We start from the raw sequence: 17,744 nt of genomic DNA, 5'->3' as shown, positions 1-17,744 counted from the left end.
AGAAGCTCTAAACATACTTGAGACGCTAAAAATATTTTAGTTTCAACAAGAAGATGTCTATGCTAGCGAGTAATGTACCTATAAGTTAAAAGATGTTGTATCAACTCTAAAGCATAAATCATTATCCCAAACAACTTTAGATAAATATTTTATTTCATCTTAAACCTTTAATGTAACATATCATATATTTTTTTACAATATACAGATAGTTATTACTATGTGGAGACAATTTTCCTTAAGACGAGAATTAGAAAAATTATAACTTATTACAATGTGAAGTTTATTCTTATTTATAATTATTCTAAAATGAGAATATAATTTTTTATGACTATATAAAGTTTATTCCTATATAGAGTATAACTGTAGAGAGATTTTACAGTATAACGCTAAATTATGTCAGACTGTAACATCTAACAACATGAATTGACAATCTAATTAAAGCATGACCGTGCTAGATTTGGTAATCTAACAAGTTCTGACCATTTTTGTCATTTTTATTTTTCATTAAAGACAATTGTGGTAAGTCATATGATTTTATGGTAAAATCTATCATTTGAAAATAATCTTAGACACGTTAGGAATTAAATTAATAAAGTAAAGACGGCTCTATAGGGAATATCTCTTGAATTATTTGTCTAGATAAAATATTGAATTATTTGTATAGTTGATACGGGTATATGTGGAATTTCACTTCACCGATTGCGACGGGGTGTAAATCTCGGAGGTTTGAAGTAAATTCCCCTGTAATGAATACCGACTCACCAAATAAAAAATAACAATAAAAGAAAATATTTTAACAATAGAGTAGAATCGAAACAATTCCTGGTCGTGCAGCACCAAAAGCCCACAAAAACGCTGAGGATATAGCATTTGGGAAGTTTTAGTTTGCGGGATTGCATTGTGAAGACGCCTTACTAGCATTTTCGAAGACCGCAAACTACAATCCACTGTAAGTTTTCGAACTTTACTGAATATTATTTTGTGGGTTCATTTTGAGGAAGATGGATTGTGAAATTTGTGTATTAGTTTTTGGGTACACAGAATATTGCGGCTTTTTAAAATTGGTTCCTTTAGCATTTTGGATTGTCAAGACGTGTAACTTTTTTTTGGCACTTAAATTGCTTGATAAAATGACTGAGAGAATTTTGATTTGATGGAACGCTGTAATAGAGAAGAACTTATGCTTTTGAGAATGTTATGTGCTAATTTTCAGTGATCAAATGTTGAGTCAAAACCCCAATAAGGTACGCTGGTTAATTAATTTTTGATGAAATTTGGAGTGTGTAGTGTTTAGGCTGAGGTGATTTTGATGTGATTTATAACGCAGAGACCTTATTGATGTCTAAAAATTCTTTAAAAAGTTAGAAGTTTTGTAGCTTGATGCAGTAACTAGAGTACGCGCTGAAGGCATTTTGGTAGAGACTGTTGAGTGTAGTTAGTTTTTTGAATTATCTTGTCATCTCTCAGGGTGAGTTTTCCTCTATGTTTAAAATGATGTGTTGACTTAAGGAGAAATGTGGATTTGCTATTTTTTTTTTCTGGGTAAGATAAAAGTGTGGGAGAGTTGCCTTCTTGATTTAAACGAATAGTAGAAGATGAATGGTATTTATTATTTTAGGCTGTCTCTAAAGTGGGTTTGACTTATTTTTGAAATTTTTGGTCATCATTTTTTTATTTTATTTTTATAATCGATGTAAAAATGGTCATGTTTGTAAGTTTGCCTACCTAGAAAGTTCTTGACTTTGTTTAAAATGCAGCAATGGCGGCAATGGAGGGAGTGATGTCGCAAGATCAATCCCAGCAGCAGGTGCCGGCACAACCAGTAGTAGTGGAGAGGCTGAATCAGGCAGTGGTGCAACAACTGAATCTTGAAGCTGTCAAAACTCGAGCCATTAGTCTATTCAAAGCCATATCTCGCATCCTCGAAGACTTTGACGCATATTCTCGCACCAACACCACTCCTAAATGGTATTAATATTATTACCCTGTATAGTTTGTTGCCATGCTTTAAATTAGGTTGGTAGTAAATGTAAAATTACAGCTAGTTGACTAGAAGGTGGAGTTAACCAGAGATTGAAATGTTGAGTGTGCACCCAAGGAAATGCTTGCACAATTAATCATTTTTCAGTTGTTCTAAGTTTTTTTTGTGTCCCAAAATGCTTTTCAGAACTGAATAATGGCTGAGAAGTGTGTGGAGTGATATGACTTCCAGAAATTTCTTCTCAAACCGTGTGGCTTTAATGATGTTGGTGTAACACAGCCAAAATAATTTCATAGATCTTGCGAAGAGCGAATTCTGGGGAAGTTTGAAATAACAAAATTTTCAAACATATTAACTAAAGATGGTCATTTTTTTGCTTGCTATTTCTTGAATTAACTGTGCTGACATTTGGGTTGCCTTTCAGGCAAGATATTTTGGGGCAATATTCTATGGTGAACCTTGAGCTTTTCAACATTGTGGATGAGATAAAGAAGGTTTCCAAGGCTTTTGTAGTCCATCCAAAAAATGTTAATGCAGAGAATGCCACAAGTATGGTTATGTTCTTGATATCTTTAGGCGCAATAACTATACATCTTCTGGGAATTAGAAATTATGTTTGCCTTTGCTTGTTCTTAGTTTTACTGTAGTGTGAAGCATTGTTGTCCACTCATGCCTTTCTGGAACCGTTCTAAGATTTAGATAAATTATTATGTACAACTTTCTTTCCCATTCAAAAGTCATATACCATGTATAAATGTACATTGTTATGAATTGATGCCTCATATTGAACATTCTATGTACATGCATGTACTTTATGAGTAGTGTCTGTATATTGTAAGTTAATCATATTCATTGTGTGTATATTTAGAAGAAGATAATTGTGTATGGCTGTGTTGACATAATTTCATTAGTAGTTTTCATGGTTATATATTTTTGTGATGTATGTATTTTTACGATTGTGGCACTCTTTTGTTAGACTTGAAAACCTTATGTAATAGAATTTCTTTAATATGCATTTATTTAATCATGAACAGCCACCTTGTTTTAAGTAAAATAAATGAAAGCTGCTAACTGCACTGTTTCAGTAGGCTGGTCAATACTAATTTTACTATTGCTTAGTTGACAATTTCTCTATGCTTAAGATGTGATATGCGATATCAGTTACTTTCATCATCATTGTTATCCTTGGAAAAATGCTTGTTGAGTGGCAGGGCTGACAACACCTCTTTTGGCTTCAGAAGAGGCTTTCTTTCTTAAGTTGGTCAATATTCTGCACTACTGCTTTTCTCCTCCATTTCCATTAGCCAAACATTGAAAAGTTGAACTTAACAAAATAAAACAGCTTGAAATAGGAAATCTAAGGATTTTTGAAGCATATATACCATCTTCATCGGATAAAGATAGGTTTTGAGTTTCTCTTTGGGCTTTTATATCTTTAAAATCTAAGGAATAAGCTTTTTCTTTTGTCATGATGGTTTAGAGGTGGCTAGTACTTGAAGTTCATATAGGTTTCTATTTAGTTTATTTGAATAGGATTATTCATTGATTTTTTGTAGGGGTCCAAGTTTTGGTTAGTAGGGGTTCTAAGTTTTGGTTAGTAGGCCTTGTTGCTTATCTTATACCCTGATTTTTGGTGCGGAAAGCTTGTTCCTACACTATTTTTAAACCATTAGATCAAAGCACTTTAGATGGTTGAGATTAAATCCAGCATATGTAATTATTGAACTTTGGAAAGACATATGTTAGATAACCATCCAAAGTGCTTTGACCCAGTAATCTAAAATGGTATAAGAAGTTGTGTATTAATGTTATTCCATTGATCCTAGTATACATACACACATTGATATGAAAAGTAAATCTGAAGCATTTTACTTAATAGTATTCTGGTGTATATCATAATTTCCATTTGGGGCGTAAATACATGAATTAACTTAATAGGATTCCTGTTTATGACAGTATTACCTGTTATGTTGTCATCGAAGCTACTGCCGGAGATGGAGATGGATGACAACTCCAAGAGAGAGCAGCTGCTTCTTGGGATGCAAAACCTGCCAGTTCCCTCACAGATTGAGAAATTGAGGGTGACCTAAAATTTATTGGATAATCATTTGCTTTTTTTTCTCGAATTCCTTGCATTTTGATGTAAACCTTATTGTCTTACAGACTAGGATTGACATGATTGGAGCGGCCTGTGAAAGTGCTGAAAAGGTACTGGCTGATACACGTAAAGCTTATATATTGGGTACTCGTCAAGGGCCACAAAATCTTCCATCCTTGGACAAGAGCCAGGCTGCAAAAATTCAAGAACAGGAGAACTTACTACGGGCTGCTGTGAATAATGGAGAAGGTGATTCTTCCAACAAGCTGATATTCTCACAAAACACTCATAGATTGACATTCATGAACAGACAACTCCTTTTCCTCCACTTTAGGCCTACATTTTATTTTGTCAATGTTGTTTCTGGCTTTTGCACTGAAAGCTTACAATTATTTTGCACACACAGGTACACTTTTACTGTTTCTATTTCACTGTAGGTCTGAATGCTATATTTTTATAATAATTTTTGTCTTATGATTATTTTTGTCTTTTGAAATGAAAGCTTACATGTCCTAAGTCATCTGAGTGGTAATAGTAGATCTACTATTGCTATTTGTGGTGACATGTGAAAACTGGAAATTTTACAGAACCTCTTTTAGAGTTGGAAATTACAACACTTTTATAAAACTCAAAACACGGGTACGTTATACATTCAAAGACATACAAACGAGGTTCACCATGAAATTTTCCACTGAAACTCTTTATTTGCATGTACAATACAGTGATACCATCAGTAGTTGTAGAGATAAAAGTAAAAAGTTGACAACTGTAAAATTGTCTCATTTTCTCTTCTTCATTGCTAAAAATGATTTTTTTTTTTTTAATTTTTGGCCATCTGATTGCTGATCATCTTTTGGACCATATCAGTCTATTTGTCTGAACTGATTCAATTGATGTTTCTAATCATATGTCAGTTGATAGATCAATTCATTAGCTGGGCATAATTTTCTGCTGTATCTTGAGCTCATATTATGTGGGTATTCATCAATTAATACGGAATCATAACTTGGGGTTCATTTGTTAATTCATGCTCACATTAATAGTTGGCCGGTCAAATTGAATTTTAGGGACAGCTCTCTAGTATTAAAATTTTTACATCTGTAGAAGCCAGTATCATTGATTCTTAAGGTTTGGCAGTATAATTAAGTTTTGCAATGAGAGCTTATGAGCCTGGTTCCTGGTAAGCACGCTTATTAATCAAACCTAATGTAAATGGTATGTGTATGCAGGTCTACGGATGCTTGGAGACCAGAGGCAGATGACACCTGCCCTTCCAGTGCATCTGGTTGATTTGTTGTCCACAGGTGATGGAGTGCACAATATTTCTGATACATCTGGTAACATTCAGTCACTTGTTATGCTAGCACAAGTATTCATTTTAATTTAATACAAGATTGTATTCCAATTCTGCCTTTGAAAATTCTGTTGCAGGTATGTACATGAAGGGCACTCCACCTTTGTCTTCAAACAACATCATCAGTCAGGGGAATTTGTTACAGGTTACATATTGGCTTTCACTAGGTTATTTATTTTATGTTTTGTGCGTTTCCATGTGGGAAGCAAGAGAGACATTGTGCTGAATATCATTTTGTTTACTATTTTGTCCTTTGTTTCTATTACATTACATTGCATTTCCTTTGTCAGCAAATAATATTTTTCTGAGAGAAAAATAGCCAAGACTCATTATTGTCTCACTTTCTTTTCCATACAAGTTGCAGAAAAAGGATGAAGATATGATTTTTTGATAGGAAATAAGAGATGTATATCAATAATTCAGGAGGATAGGATTAGGACAAAGACTTTTTTATTTTTGTACATCTCAGTGTTCATCACATTGCTTTATAAATTTCCACTTTTCTGATTATAAATTATTTTCCTCAAGTTGTAGATGCAAGTTTTATCTTTGGTCAATGTAGTTTTCATAGTCTTTTGTGATTATTGATGCACCTCTTGTCAGATTTCTTAATTTACAAATTACAACTGGACAATTAAAAGAATATTTTTGCAGATTTTGTTAATTTTGTAGCTTCTCCCGTCCAATTTTTCTGGGAAAGTTGGATGATTTTACTTTTAACATCATAAATTCTTAGAGTTCTTTTTTTTTGGTTTTTTATTTTTTTATTTCAAGCAATGTCCCAAAAAGTACATTAATATTGCTAAATTTTAACTTTTGTCTGTTGCAAAACCAGCCCGACATCTTCTTTTATTTTTTGAGTTCAGTCGGTGCTGTACTTGTTTGTTACTTCAGGCTGTTCCTTGTTGAACACATAGGATTTCTGTTTGAGTATGTTTGCCCATCATTCCCTTAATTTGTGCTTATGAAATCATGTTGTTGCTGCTTAACATGATCCTTTGTTTTTTTTCCTTTTAAGGTTCTACTTGCAGCTTCATGCCTGATCTTGCTTTGGCATGCTAGTTTGTGTCAGACTATTGTTTATTAGTATTGGACTGAACTGTGATTGTTTTAGATAGTATTTGATTGTACAGTACTATCCTAATGTTTGACGCAATACTGAGGTAGATGGGATTGCAGATGGCGAATACATTCCAATATACCATCAAACCTATTAAAATAAATCTAAATATGAACTTAAACTTAAATTAATTATTAAAAATTTTGAATGTTGAATTTTTNCACAGGTGATGGAGTGCACAATATTTCTGATACATCTGGTAACATTCAGTCACTTGTTATGCTAGCACAAGTATTCATTTTAATTTAGTACAAGATTGTATTCCAATTCTGCCTTTGAAAATTCTGTTGCAGGTATGTACATGAAGGGCACTCCACCTTTGTCTTCAAACAACATCATCAGTCAGGGGAATTTGTTACAGGTTACATATTGGCTTTCACTAGGTTATTTATTTTATGTTTTGTGCGTTTCCATGTGGGAAGCAAGAGAGACATTGTGCTGAATATCATTTTGTTTACTATTTTGTCCTTTGTTTCTATTACATTACATTACATTGCATTTCCTTTGTCAGCAAATAATATTCTTCTGAGAGAAAAATAGCCAAGACTCATTATTGTCTCACTTTCTTTTCCATACAAGTTGCAGAAAAAGGATGAAGATATGATTTTTTGATAGGAAATAAGAGATGTATATCAATAATTCAGGAGGATAGGATTAGGACAAAGACTTTTTTATTTTTGTACATCTTAGTGTTCATCACATTGCTTTATAAATTTCCACTTTTCTGATTATAAATTATTTTCCTCAAGTTGTAGATGCAAGTTTTATCTTTGGTCAATGTAGTTTTCATAGTCTTTTGTGATTATTGATGCACTTCTTGTCAGATTTCTTAATTTACAAATTATAACTGGACAATTAAAAGAATATTTTTGCAGATTTTGTTAATTTTGTAGCTTCTCCCGTCCAAATTTTCTGGGAAAGTTGGATGATTTTACTTTTAACATCATAAATTCTTAGAGTTCTTTTTTTTTGGTTTTTTATTTTTTTATTTCAAGCAATGTCCCAAAAAGTACATTAATATTGCTAAATTTTAACTTTTGTCTGTTGCAAAACCAGCCTGACATCTTCTTTTATTTTTTGAGTTCAGTCGGTGATGTCCTTGTTTGTTACTTCAGGCTGTTCCTTGTTGAACACATAGGATTTCTGTTTGAGTATGTTTGCCCATCATTCCCTTAATTTGTGCTTATGAAATCATGTTGTTGCTGCTTAACATGATCCTTTGTTGTTTTTCCTTTTAAGGTTCTACTTGCAGCGTCATGCCTGATCTTGCTTTGGCATGCTAGTTTGTGTCAGACTATTGGTTATTAGTATTGGACTGAACTGTGATTGTTTTAGATAGTATTTGATTGTACAGTACTATCCTAATGTTTGACGCAATACTGAGGTAGATGGGATTGCAGATGGTGAATGCATTCCAATATACCATCAAACCAATTAAAATAAATCTAAATATGAACTTAAACTTAAATTAACTATTAAAAATTTTTGAATGTTGAATTTTTATTTTTATAAGATATACAGCTTTATTTAAGATATGAACATATAAATTCTAGTATAACCACAAAATCTGTATTTTAATTTCAATATTCATCAATATATAGGCCAATGGCAGTATTCTAAAGATATAGACAATTATAATATTCATCATTTTATGATTTAGATTGTTATTATATAATTGAGTTTGAGTCTCATAAACATGGGACAAATAATCTCATAGCCTGACTGTTGATACCATGTTTGGACTGCAGTGTAATCCCACCAAACAATAGTGCTCCATGTTTAGTTCCTTGTATGAAATGAGGCCTTAGTATTCAACTTTAGTGGTTGGACCCAGCAAAACTTGGCATAGGCATTGGTTCAACCTTTTTATGTTGATCAGAACCTTGATATGGATGGAGAACATCCAACCAACTTCCTTGGTTTGTTTCTGGTGTTGACACCACGGGCAACCTGATTCAACCTGAGCTTTTTTATTCTATTATTTGGTTTCTTTAGATCTCATTGTCTTGAATTGATCTCCTGTCTTATGATATTTCAACTTCTAGTTCTTGTTTTTTGAAGTTAAAATACAAAATTTTCATATGTTGTGTTACTGTATATATTCTCAACCAGGCTTCGGGAGCACAACTCATGGGAAGACCTGCTGCATCTCCATCTGGTCCTACCAGTGCTACGTCATTTGATAACACAACTGCATCTCCACTGCCATATGCCAACTCGCCTAGGTCAGGCCCAAACATGATGAATACACCATCTCCTCAGCAACAAACCCAGCAACAGCAGCAACAGCAACATCAGCAGCAGCAGCAAAGGCAGAAATTGATGCAATTACCTCCGCATCAACAGCAACTTCTTGCTCAGCAACAATTCAGGCAGTCTTCGATGCAACTGGGACAGGTTTGTTTTGCTAACATCTGATAGTAATTGGAGTGATTATTTAGTTGTTGCTTTACATTTTTTAAAAGGCACAAGTATCTATTAAATTTAATTTTAAGTTTCCTGTCTTGCATTGGAAGTAGATAATTGTATTGCATCTTGTACATAAGCTTTCTGCACGTGTTTGCGTTTTGAATTTCGACGGTGGCAAGAAACTTGATTCTGGTCAGGGTCTTGGAATCAATTAGGTCTCAGAATTTTGAAGTTTATAATTTTTAAAATTTTCTGAGTTCATCAAAATTTTTTGTATTGATAATTTAGAAACTCTTGGCTGTGTTTGTTTCACTATTATGAATACTATTCTATCCAATCCTATCCAAAATATATATTTGTTTCAATATTCTGAAAATTCAATCATATTTTATTCAACTCAAAATATTTAGAATTTCTCAACCTCCTAGGTTTGTTAATTTAACTAAACACCAAAAAACAATAAAAGTTTATAAATTGACAAAAACACCCCAAACAATAAAAGTTTATAAATTGACAAAAACACTCCCACCTACGGACCTACCCATCCACATATTCTCAACAGCCGACCACGACCTCCAAAAGGTGGCCAGAATCTGTCGGAATTGCGCATAAACGGTTGGATGTGGCCGGTGTGCATCGATCTGGCCTTTTCTAACCAAACCCATCATGGATCTGGCCGAAAGATGCTAGTTCTACAGTCAAAGATCTGGCCGCATTTGGTCGTCAATGACGGCCAAGATATGGCCGTAGATCTGGCCGGAAATGGTTAGACCGACACACTACCAGCTAGATCCAGCTAGTTGTGTGCCATTCCGGTGACTTTCGGCCACCGTTTAACGGTGGTGGCCGGCATTTAATGGGTGGGTTTGTTAATTTTAGAACTTTTATTGTAGGAGGCGTTTAGCTAAATTAACAAATGTAGGGGGTTAAAAGATAATCTAAATATTTTTAGAAAATGTTTTCCAAAAATTTACCAAACACATTTTCAAATTCAAATCCTATTCTCTTAATAACAACCTAACTCAACTTTTTCAAAAATACTATTCTAAATACTCTACCAAACACAGCTCTTATTTTTGATAAGAAACTATAAAATTTTTATTAAATTAGTAAAAGGTGAGAAGATTCATTGTGGACCAAGTGTCCACAGGGAATCAATATACTAGTGGAGGGAAAACAATTCTATACACTTGATTGTAGCAAGCAATCATCCCTCTACTGTGCAAAATAGATAAATATACAAAAACCTTATGAAATGGCTTACTTTTGTAATTAAATGGGAATATCTTTGAGATTCATATGCTTTGTTTGCAGACTAACGATTTCTTAAGCTAGCTTTATCTATGTGTTTGTCTCTGTGTTTATTTCACTTTCTATGAATTTGAACTTTGACCTGAATGACACAAAGGTTTTTTGATACACTTGGTGGAGGAAAGACCTTTTTGCTCTCTAAATTTAAAATCTCCAGAAGTTATAGAAGAGAGCTAGTTTTTTCATTGTAAATATTGATTTTAAATAGTTTGTTATGATTTTATTTCCTTGTGTACAAAGGGCCAGTTGTGAGTCCCAACTTCGAAATTGTCTGTTCCATTGCATAGAACTGGACTCCTCAATCTTTCCTTGAAAGTTTGCTTAAACATTCCTATCTTTGGTGATATGAACCAGTTGCTTAGGTTGATTTTCTTATGTTGTACTCGCTGAATTTTTTTGTGTTCAGCCATTTTGACATTCTACATTGAACTGTTATATTCTTGTCCAGAACCAGTTGCCGCAGCTTCATGATTTGCAAGGCCAGTCACAACAAAAGTTTCAGCAGGCAATTTGTTCTTTAGCTTGTTTAGTTTTAAAATTTTTCCATACTTTTCTCTCTTGTATCACTTGTACAAAGGTGATAATGAAAGTAATAATATGCAAGCGTTTTGGAGTGATTGTACTTGAGTAAATATTTGCAAACTTAAAGTTGGTCATTCACATTTTGTTATACTAGCTATATCCAACAGACCTACTAATAATCAATACTGACGCTGTTTACACTATTCTTTCAATTCAACCTAAAAAAAAGAAACTATGTAAATAGTTTACTAATTTCTGGGAAAACAATATCAAAAGGTACACCTCCAATTCCGTCAATAGAATGCACCATTTATAAAAATAGAAGCACCTATTATGATGATTACTAGAAGCCTTTGGTTCAGGGATCTGTCAAGGGAATCCTCAATAATTTTCCTTTATACATGATGTAGTGATCTTAGCCTCTTCAATTTATTGTGTGCAGAGTGACACTAATGCCACTGCTAGAGAATTTGAGTGTTTCTATTTCTGGGGCTTAGTTGTGGGTGTTTAATTGACTAAGAAGTTACATAAATTTGTGCATGATTAAGCTATTCTACTTGTGTTTCGTGTTCTACCAGTTACATGGCCAACATCAGATGCAATTTTCTCAGCCGATGGGTCACCAGCAATTTCAAGGTAGGCAGCTGCCATCTGGACATGTTCAGCACGGGATTGGTCAGAGCCAACTTGGCCAAGGAAATCAGTTGAATCGTCATTTAGGCCAGTTTTCTGGTGCTGCTAATAGTGCATTGTTTAATGCTGCTCAGGGGTCACCAAATACTCAGATGGTAAGACTTGTAGTTCTTTAACTTAAATTTGCTTTCAATTTTTAATATCTTTTTTCTATTTTCTGATCAATATCAAGGAGTTGGGTATGACAGATTGAAATGTAGTGATGTTAATGTGTGTTGCTGGTGATAACACTGTTTTGTTTATTTTTCTTGCAATTAGTGTATGCTTTCAGGCAGTAGCTATCTTGGACTTTCTTTAAGTTTCCATAACAAAGATCTTGTAACTTTTTTCTGTGAGTCGTATAATTCTTCTATTATGGTTGCTTCATCTAAGATTTATTAGGTTTTATATCATTGGTATAGTTTCTTACTTGGTAATGGTATCATGTTATTTTTCATGCCTTTCCTCTCTATGGAAGCCATAATAGTCTTGTAATTAAAATATAATTTGACATTTTCTGGTATCTTTCTGATAAGTTTTTGATAAGACAGTAAAGTTCTTGCAGAGTACTTATTTGAGCTGTTTCGTGTTTTTTTCTTTAGCTCAGATCCTTTGTTGTAAAATCTTGTTATTGTGCAAGTCCAAAGATTACTGTGATTTTGGGTTTGGCATAAGATGTGGAGGCTTGTAGGAAATTCTCAAGCTTTGTTTATCTTTAGGTCACAATTATGCACCTTTCTGTTCTTTTCTTGGGCTACTCTTCCCTGAAAAATTTCTCTTTCAATTGTTCTAACAACTGTCAACGGCAATTTGTTCTCTTCTCATATTTGAGCTGGGGGTTAATTTGTAATTTTGTATGAAAGTTGATAATCCATAAAATCATACTCTTGCAAATGTTTGAGCTGCACAATTGTTACCAGAATATCTGAATATATAAAGTAGCAGGTATTGGCTAATTTTGAAGATTTACTCAATCTAGATTTGTTGAGAATGAGTATTAAATTCTAGTTGTTGTGGTTGATGTTTCAATATTTGATGTCACTGTCATGCTCAACTACTGGAACAGGAATCTTACTACTTTAAGTTTTCTTCTTCCCATTAAATGAACATTTAAAATTTGCTTTACCCATTCAGTTTCTTTCTGTATATTTATTTATTCAGCTTGTTGATTTATTAATATTCATTATCTACTCTGCTGATTTGTTCTGTTTTGCATATTGTTCTTATACTTTTCCAGTGTTTATCGGTTCCTTTCATTTTTGTTATGGTTATTCTTCTTTATTGTACTCATTTTTTTTTTATTTTTCTTATTTTAGATGCCTAATATGTCAGCCACCATGCCTTCTCAATCGCTTCTTCCACGGATGCAGGTTAGTTATGCCAATTTTACCACTAAAACCTGCTCTGTTTTACCAACATCTGGTGCTGCTTGTATGAGTTTAATCAAATTCAAAGAAATTTTTTTCTTTAAATTGGTACATTTAACATTTAACTCAGATGCCCACTTAGGGCACAACGCAAAGAAATTTCCATCAGTAATTAATATTTACGGATCAAGGTTAGCTTCACTAACAGTATCTTATTTGTAGATGTTAGCTACCATCTGATTGAAAAAAATTAAACAGTGTGTAGCAACTACTGTTAGTGTTTCAATGCTTAATCCTCTTTAATGGTGGTAAACAAGATTAAACTTATATACAATGATTGTTGTACTTGGAGGTTTATTTATTACAGATAATTGGTGTGTTTGTTGCAATTATGGAGCCACTTCACTTTATTCCTCACATGATTAGATTTATGGTTCCTGACACTCAAAAGAACAACAATTTCTAACTTTCACTCCGCTAAAGTTACTGATGGTATGAATGATATTGTAAGCCTGTTTCTATCACCTCTGCATGTTGGCTGTTGGGTATTGAAAAGATTATGTTGAATTTGCCTCAAAGTCTAAACAAAACATATTAATGAATTTGCGTGTATTTTGTTTGGAAAGTATGGCTAGGGAAAGGAACTACAATTGTTAGTTGTCATCTTGTTTTCTGTGCAAAAGTGCTTTATTCTATAATATCATTCCTTATATTAGTAAAATTTTTATTTGCTGTAAACTGGAAGTGAGACCAGTCATCAGTTATTACATAATGGGATCTTCAAGGTCATGGATCAATATGTATATATTGTTTTTTTTTTTTTTTTTTTAACATATATTTTATTTGCTTATTCTCCTTGATTTATTATTACATTACTCGATATGCTTATGCAAATAATAGCCAGCTACTCCAGTTCCCATTGGTGAGATTGTTATAACAACAACTTATTGCTTACTTGATTCATTATCTTTTGCTCCATCCCTGGTGCAGTTTGGATTAGCTGGTAACAATCCCCAAAGAAGTCATGCTTCCCAAATGTTGAATGATCAGAGTATGATATATGCCCCTAAACTTTGGATTTTCTCTGTAAAATTTTGTTGTTCTCTTGAAAAAGGGGAAAACATATGGTACAATCAAAGGCTTCCTGTATTTATTTTCATTATGACTATTTCTGAGGTTAAAACGCATTTCGCCCTTTTGCTTGCAGTGTTTAATATGGGACCGTCCAACCCGGGAGGCATGATGCCTATGCAGCAGCAGCAACAACAGCAACAAGGTGCATTCGGGAATATGGCTCCAAACGCTCAGAATCTGCAATCTAACATGGTAGCACTTCAGAATGCCCAACAAAATCATCCCAACTTTGGGCAGCAGAGACAACAAAATCAGCAGTAACGTGGTTCTATTTACTGATAATTGCGAGTTGTATAGGACCACCATAAGTTGTTCCACAAATCACATCTTCAGGGATTATATGGGGTTGTAACTTTCATATGCATGGCATTGAACTTGGCCTTTTAGCATACAAATGGAATAGGATTGTCAATTATTGACCAATTATAGAAAAAGCTGGTATAAAATTATAAATCCTATATTCTAGTTCGAAATGAGCTGTTATCAGCTACAGAAGGTTATTATCATCATCATCATCATGGACCTTCCCTCATGATTGAATTATATAACATAGACTAGTTTCAAAATAATTGCAGAAGTCCGAGAGCATCTAAAAAATTGTAGGAGAGGCATTTGTTGTCCATTCAAGTCATGTCTATTATGAATGTGAAGGACAATTCCATTGTCTGTATTCTTTGCTCCATGTCACAGCCATCTGCGTGTTATTGTTATTAATAATGTCTATTATGAATGTGAAGGACAATTCCATTGTTGTCCATTCAAGTCATGTCTAAAATCATTTTATGTTGGGCTGTATTCTTTGCTGAATGTCACAGCCATCTGCGTGTTATTGTTAACATGTACTGGAAGAGGCTGTGCAACTTCACAAAATTGCTTCATTGACATTGTTGGATTTGAGACTTTTCACAATCAGCTTCAATGTTTTAATAACCAACTCAGGGTGAAACCTAGCAAAGTTGTCGGGTCTCAGGTTGACAGGTTTAACCGGTTTGATCGGCCGGTCAAATTGGGTCTCCAAAACTTTAAAATTTAGCAAATACACCTTTAAAAATTACAGTTAAGTTTCTACAATTTTGAAATATAACAAACACACATCAAATACAAATCGGCGATCGATTGGTTGGTGGTGGCGATACATCAAATGGAATCCCAAATCCCAATCATCTCTTGAGCCATTCCCCATAAATTATATCTAAGATTTGGCTAAAATCCGCAAATCTTACCATCGTTGACGTCGACAACCTAGGATAGATCTCACCACCGTCAGCATCAACAACCCTCTCCATCACCACGAAAATACTCCCTTTAGCCTCTTGACCAAAGCCCATCTGATCTCGTCCTTATTCACCTTGCTAATCGCCAACAAAAGCCGACTATTGCTATCACGAGTTTTTTATTTTATTTCCATCGATTCACTCACCAAAAATCACCTTCGTCGCCACCATTGCACTCACCGACCTTTTTCTTCAAAAGTCCCAACATCCCGGCCTTTAATTGTTCGTTGATCACCGTCCTAATATTTGAGGTTTTTCGGTGAAAAAGAAAATTACAAACCTGACTTGGGGCCTGATTGAACCGTTTCAATTGGTCGGGCTGGACTGGGTTTTAAAACACTGGTTAACGTTACATATTGCTTCACAGTTGGGAACAAATTGTGAGAATTTCATTTTTATACAACGGACACAAATGGAATAACTTTGCCAAGCACATTAAAATGAAGGATTCAGTTTTGAGTATTAGAAAATAGAAATGTTTCAAGAATATTGTTACAATGTTTCAATCCTACAACTATACCGTCCAAATTCCAGTTAGCACAATCTTGTAGCAACTGCACAGTCAATACTCAAATGAGTCAGCATAACTACTGAGGATAGAATAGGGTTAAGACATTCGTCCCTTGAACATAAGGAAAATTTTTGTGAAGTTGGCTGCTTAGTTCTGCTTTCAATCGCTGTGACTCTTGACGAGTCTTCGATCAAGGATTTGAGAAGACCAAGAAAAGCAGCTGCAGCATCTTACTACAAACCAATCCAACCTGTGTTTTCATGGCCCAAAAAATAACTCTAGAGTTACTATTATTTAAAAATAAAATAAAAAAAGAAAAAGAAAAAAGAAATACATACTCCTTTATTGGATTTTTGAATGTAAGATGGACGACATAAAAACTTAAAATTTACAGTATCAAAGTAACATATTGAATGGTAGATGTCCAGCACATTGAGGGAAATCCCAGCTGTATTAGTTCAGATTTCAATGGCTTTGACTGGTTGTTAGGTGGGTTTGGATTTAAAATTAAAAATGGTGTCTTCAAGATGAAGAATGAAACCAAAAACTACCAGTCAAATGATCTTTGAAAAGTTGTATTGGAAAGGAAAAAGGGTTTTCTGGGTTGAAGAAAGGCACAACTTGAATTACTCCCAGATTCCAATTTGACACACAGAAGCAAACAAAGTTTATTTTCCAAAATGACAAACTTAAATTCGCCAGAAACTAAGCTTCAGAATGAATCTAATTGTGCAATTCATATTTTGATAAAGCTAAAGATCTTAATAAATGCAAAAGAAGAAAAATATGGAGGACTTACAATTCTTTAAGGCAAGAATTGGAATCCCCAGATGGCTCATCCGGGGCTCTTTTATCCAAAGAAAATGTAGATGGCACCTGAGCTACTGCAGGAGTGGACAAGGTTTCAAGCAAGAGGGGGAGGTTATCAGCCGTGCCGTGCCTGGAAGGAAGCGGTGAGAAGGGCGGCGAAGGCGATGGAGACGGCGAAAACGAGTACTTTTGGTTGCCGGGTCCGACACTAATGGGAAGAGGAGATGGTGGAGTTGGAGGAGAAGATGATGGAGAAATGTATCCATTATTTTTGATCAAATGATCTTCTTCTAATTCTTCCATGAAAAGATTGAAGATTCTGCAAATTTTTTTTTTTTTTTTTTTTTTCTTTCTTTCTTTCTTTTGTGTTTGTGATTTTTGGTAGTTGAATTAGTGGTAATGTCTGTAAGTTTAGTTTCCCGGGATATTTTGATTTGAATTACCGGTAAAACCTAACGGTCTTTGGCTAACCTACCCGCTATGCACCACATTTCTCTTGCTATCTTAATTTCAAAAGCAAATTGTACTATTGTTTTTATTTTATTTTTATTTTTTCTGATATATGCTTTTGGCATGTGTGGAAGTAGTTTTGTGAAAAGTGCTCGAGTAAAAATGCTTTCTTTAACAACACATGGAGACACCATTGGTAGGGCTGTTAGCCGTGTAAGACTTAAAAAAACTCTGCTCGAAACAAGTCGAGTTGACTCGGCTCAAATTCGTTATACAAATCGAGTCGAGTTCGAGCAACATGTGACTCGGCTCGCATACACAGGATTAGGGGGTGACATGTAATTTTCTAGTTTTTAAAATTGACAAACACGCCCTGAGAAGTGGGAACTATGCGGGCGACTAATTTCAGAATTTGAAGCTTCGGCTGTTGTTAACCATCAAATCACTAAATAAATATAAATATTTAAAATTTTTATTAATATTTTTTACCCCTATGCAAAGAAAGTTTCGCTCTCTCTCCTTTTTCTTCTCCCCTTCACATCACAACCACGCGTTCTTCACCCACTTTTCTCTCCAACACAACACAAAAATCTCATAATCTCTCCATCTTCATCTTCTTCCCTAGTGTCCGTAAGACAAACCACAAAACTCATCTACAAAATTCGTCTTTCCGGCAAGCTTCGAGTGGTTCTTCTTCTTTTTAGATTTTCATTCTCAAATTTTATTAAACT

General features: G+C 34.2%; 2 protein-coding genes across 3 annotated transcripts; one reads left to right on the top strand and one right to left on the bottom strand.

Moving 5' to 3' along the window:
* The first annotated feature begins 745 nt into the window (after positions 1-745).
* Positions 746-14,394, top strand: LOC116107548 (mediator of RNA polymerase II transcription subunit 8). Of its 2 annotated transcripts, XM_031393822.1 has the most exons (13): positions 746-949; positions 1,758-1,968; positions 2,406-2,530; positions 3,938-4,062; positions 4,145-4,328; positions 5,309-5,416; positions 5,511-5,578; positions 8,666-8,950; positions 10,722-10,778; positions 11,374-11,583; positions 12,784-12,837; positions 13,825-13,885; positions 14,042-14,394. In XM_031393822.1, exons 2-13 carry the CDS (start codon positions 1,760-1,762, stop codon positions 14,227-14,229), a joined length of 1,674 nt encoding a protein of 557 aa, XP_031249682.1. In that variant the 5' UTR covers positions 746-949; positions 1,758-1,759; the 3' UTR covers positions 14,230-14,394. The 2 variants fall into 2 exon arrangements, with proteins under 2 accessions (XP_031249682.1, XP_031249687.1); XM_031393827.1 differs by lacking the exon at positions 10,722-10,778 and having other exon boundaries at positions 747-949; positions 14,042-14,393.
* A 1,378-nt stretch (positions 14,395-15,772) lies between these two features.
* Positions 15,773-16,901, bottom strand: LOC116107662 (pectinesterase inhibitor 10-like). Its single transcript, XM_031393951.1, has 2 exons — positions 16,553-16,901; positions 15,773-16,003 (listed from the first exon to the last, which is right to left on the bottom strand). Exons 1-2 carry the CDS (start codon positions 16,864-16,866, stop codon positions 15,913-15,915), a joined length of 405 nt encoding a protein of 134 aa, XP_031249811.1. The 5' UTR covers positions 16,867-16,901; the 3' UTR covers positions 15,773-15,912.
* Positions 16,902-17,744: the final 843 nt, after the last annotated feature.

Source organism: Pistacia vera, unplaced genomic scaffold (genome assembly GCF_008641045.1).
Source record: "Pistacia vera cultivar Batoury unplaced genomic scaffold, PisVer_v2 Contig117, whole genome shotgun sequence".
Taxonomy (NCBI): domain Eukaryota; kingdom Viridiplantae; phylum Streptophyta; class Magnoliopsida; order Sapindales; family Anacardiaceae; genus Pistacia; species Pistacia vera.
Note: the sequence above shows the minus strand (reverse complement) of the source record. Positions and strands in the feature narration are given on the sequence as shown.

Bases quoted from the DNA above. Each gene is read 5' to 3' on its own strand.
- LOC116107548 (XM_031393822.1), top strand. From the start codon at position 1,760: ATGGCGGCAATGGAGGGAGTGATGTCGCAAGATCAATCCCAGCAGCAG. The intron at 11,584-12,783 runs GTAAGACTTGTA...TTCTTATTTTAG, and splicing joins GGTCACCAAATACTCAGATG to ATGCCTAATATGTCAGCCAC. The intron at 13,886-14,041 runs GTATGATATATG...TTTTGCTTGCAG, and splicing joins CCAAATGTTGAATGATCAGA to TGTTTAATATGGGACCGTCC.
- LOC116107662 (XM_031393951.1), bottom strand. From the start codon at position 16,866: ATGGAAGAATTAGAAGAAGATCATTTGATCAAAAATAATGGATACATT. The intron at 16,004-16,552 runs GTAAGTCCTCCA...ATGAAAACACAG, and splicing joins AATTCTTGCCTTAAAGAATT to GTTGGATTGGTTTGTAGTAA.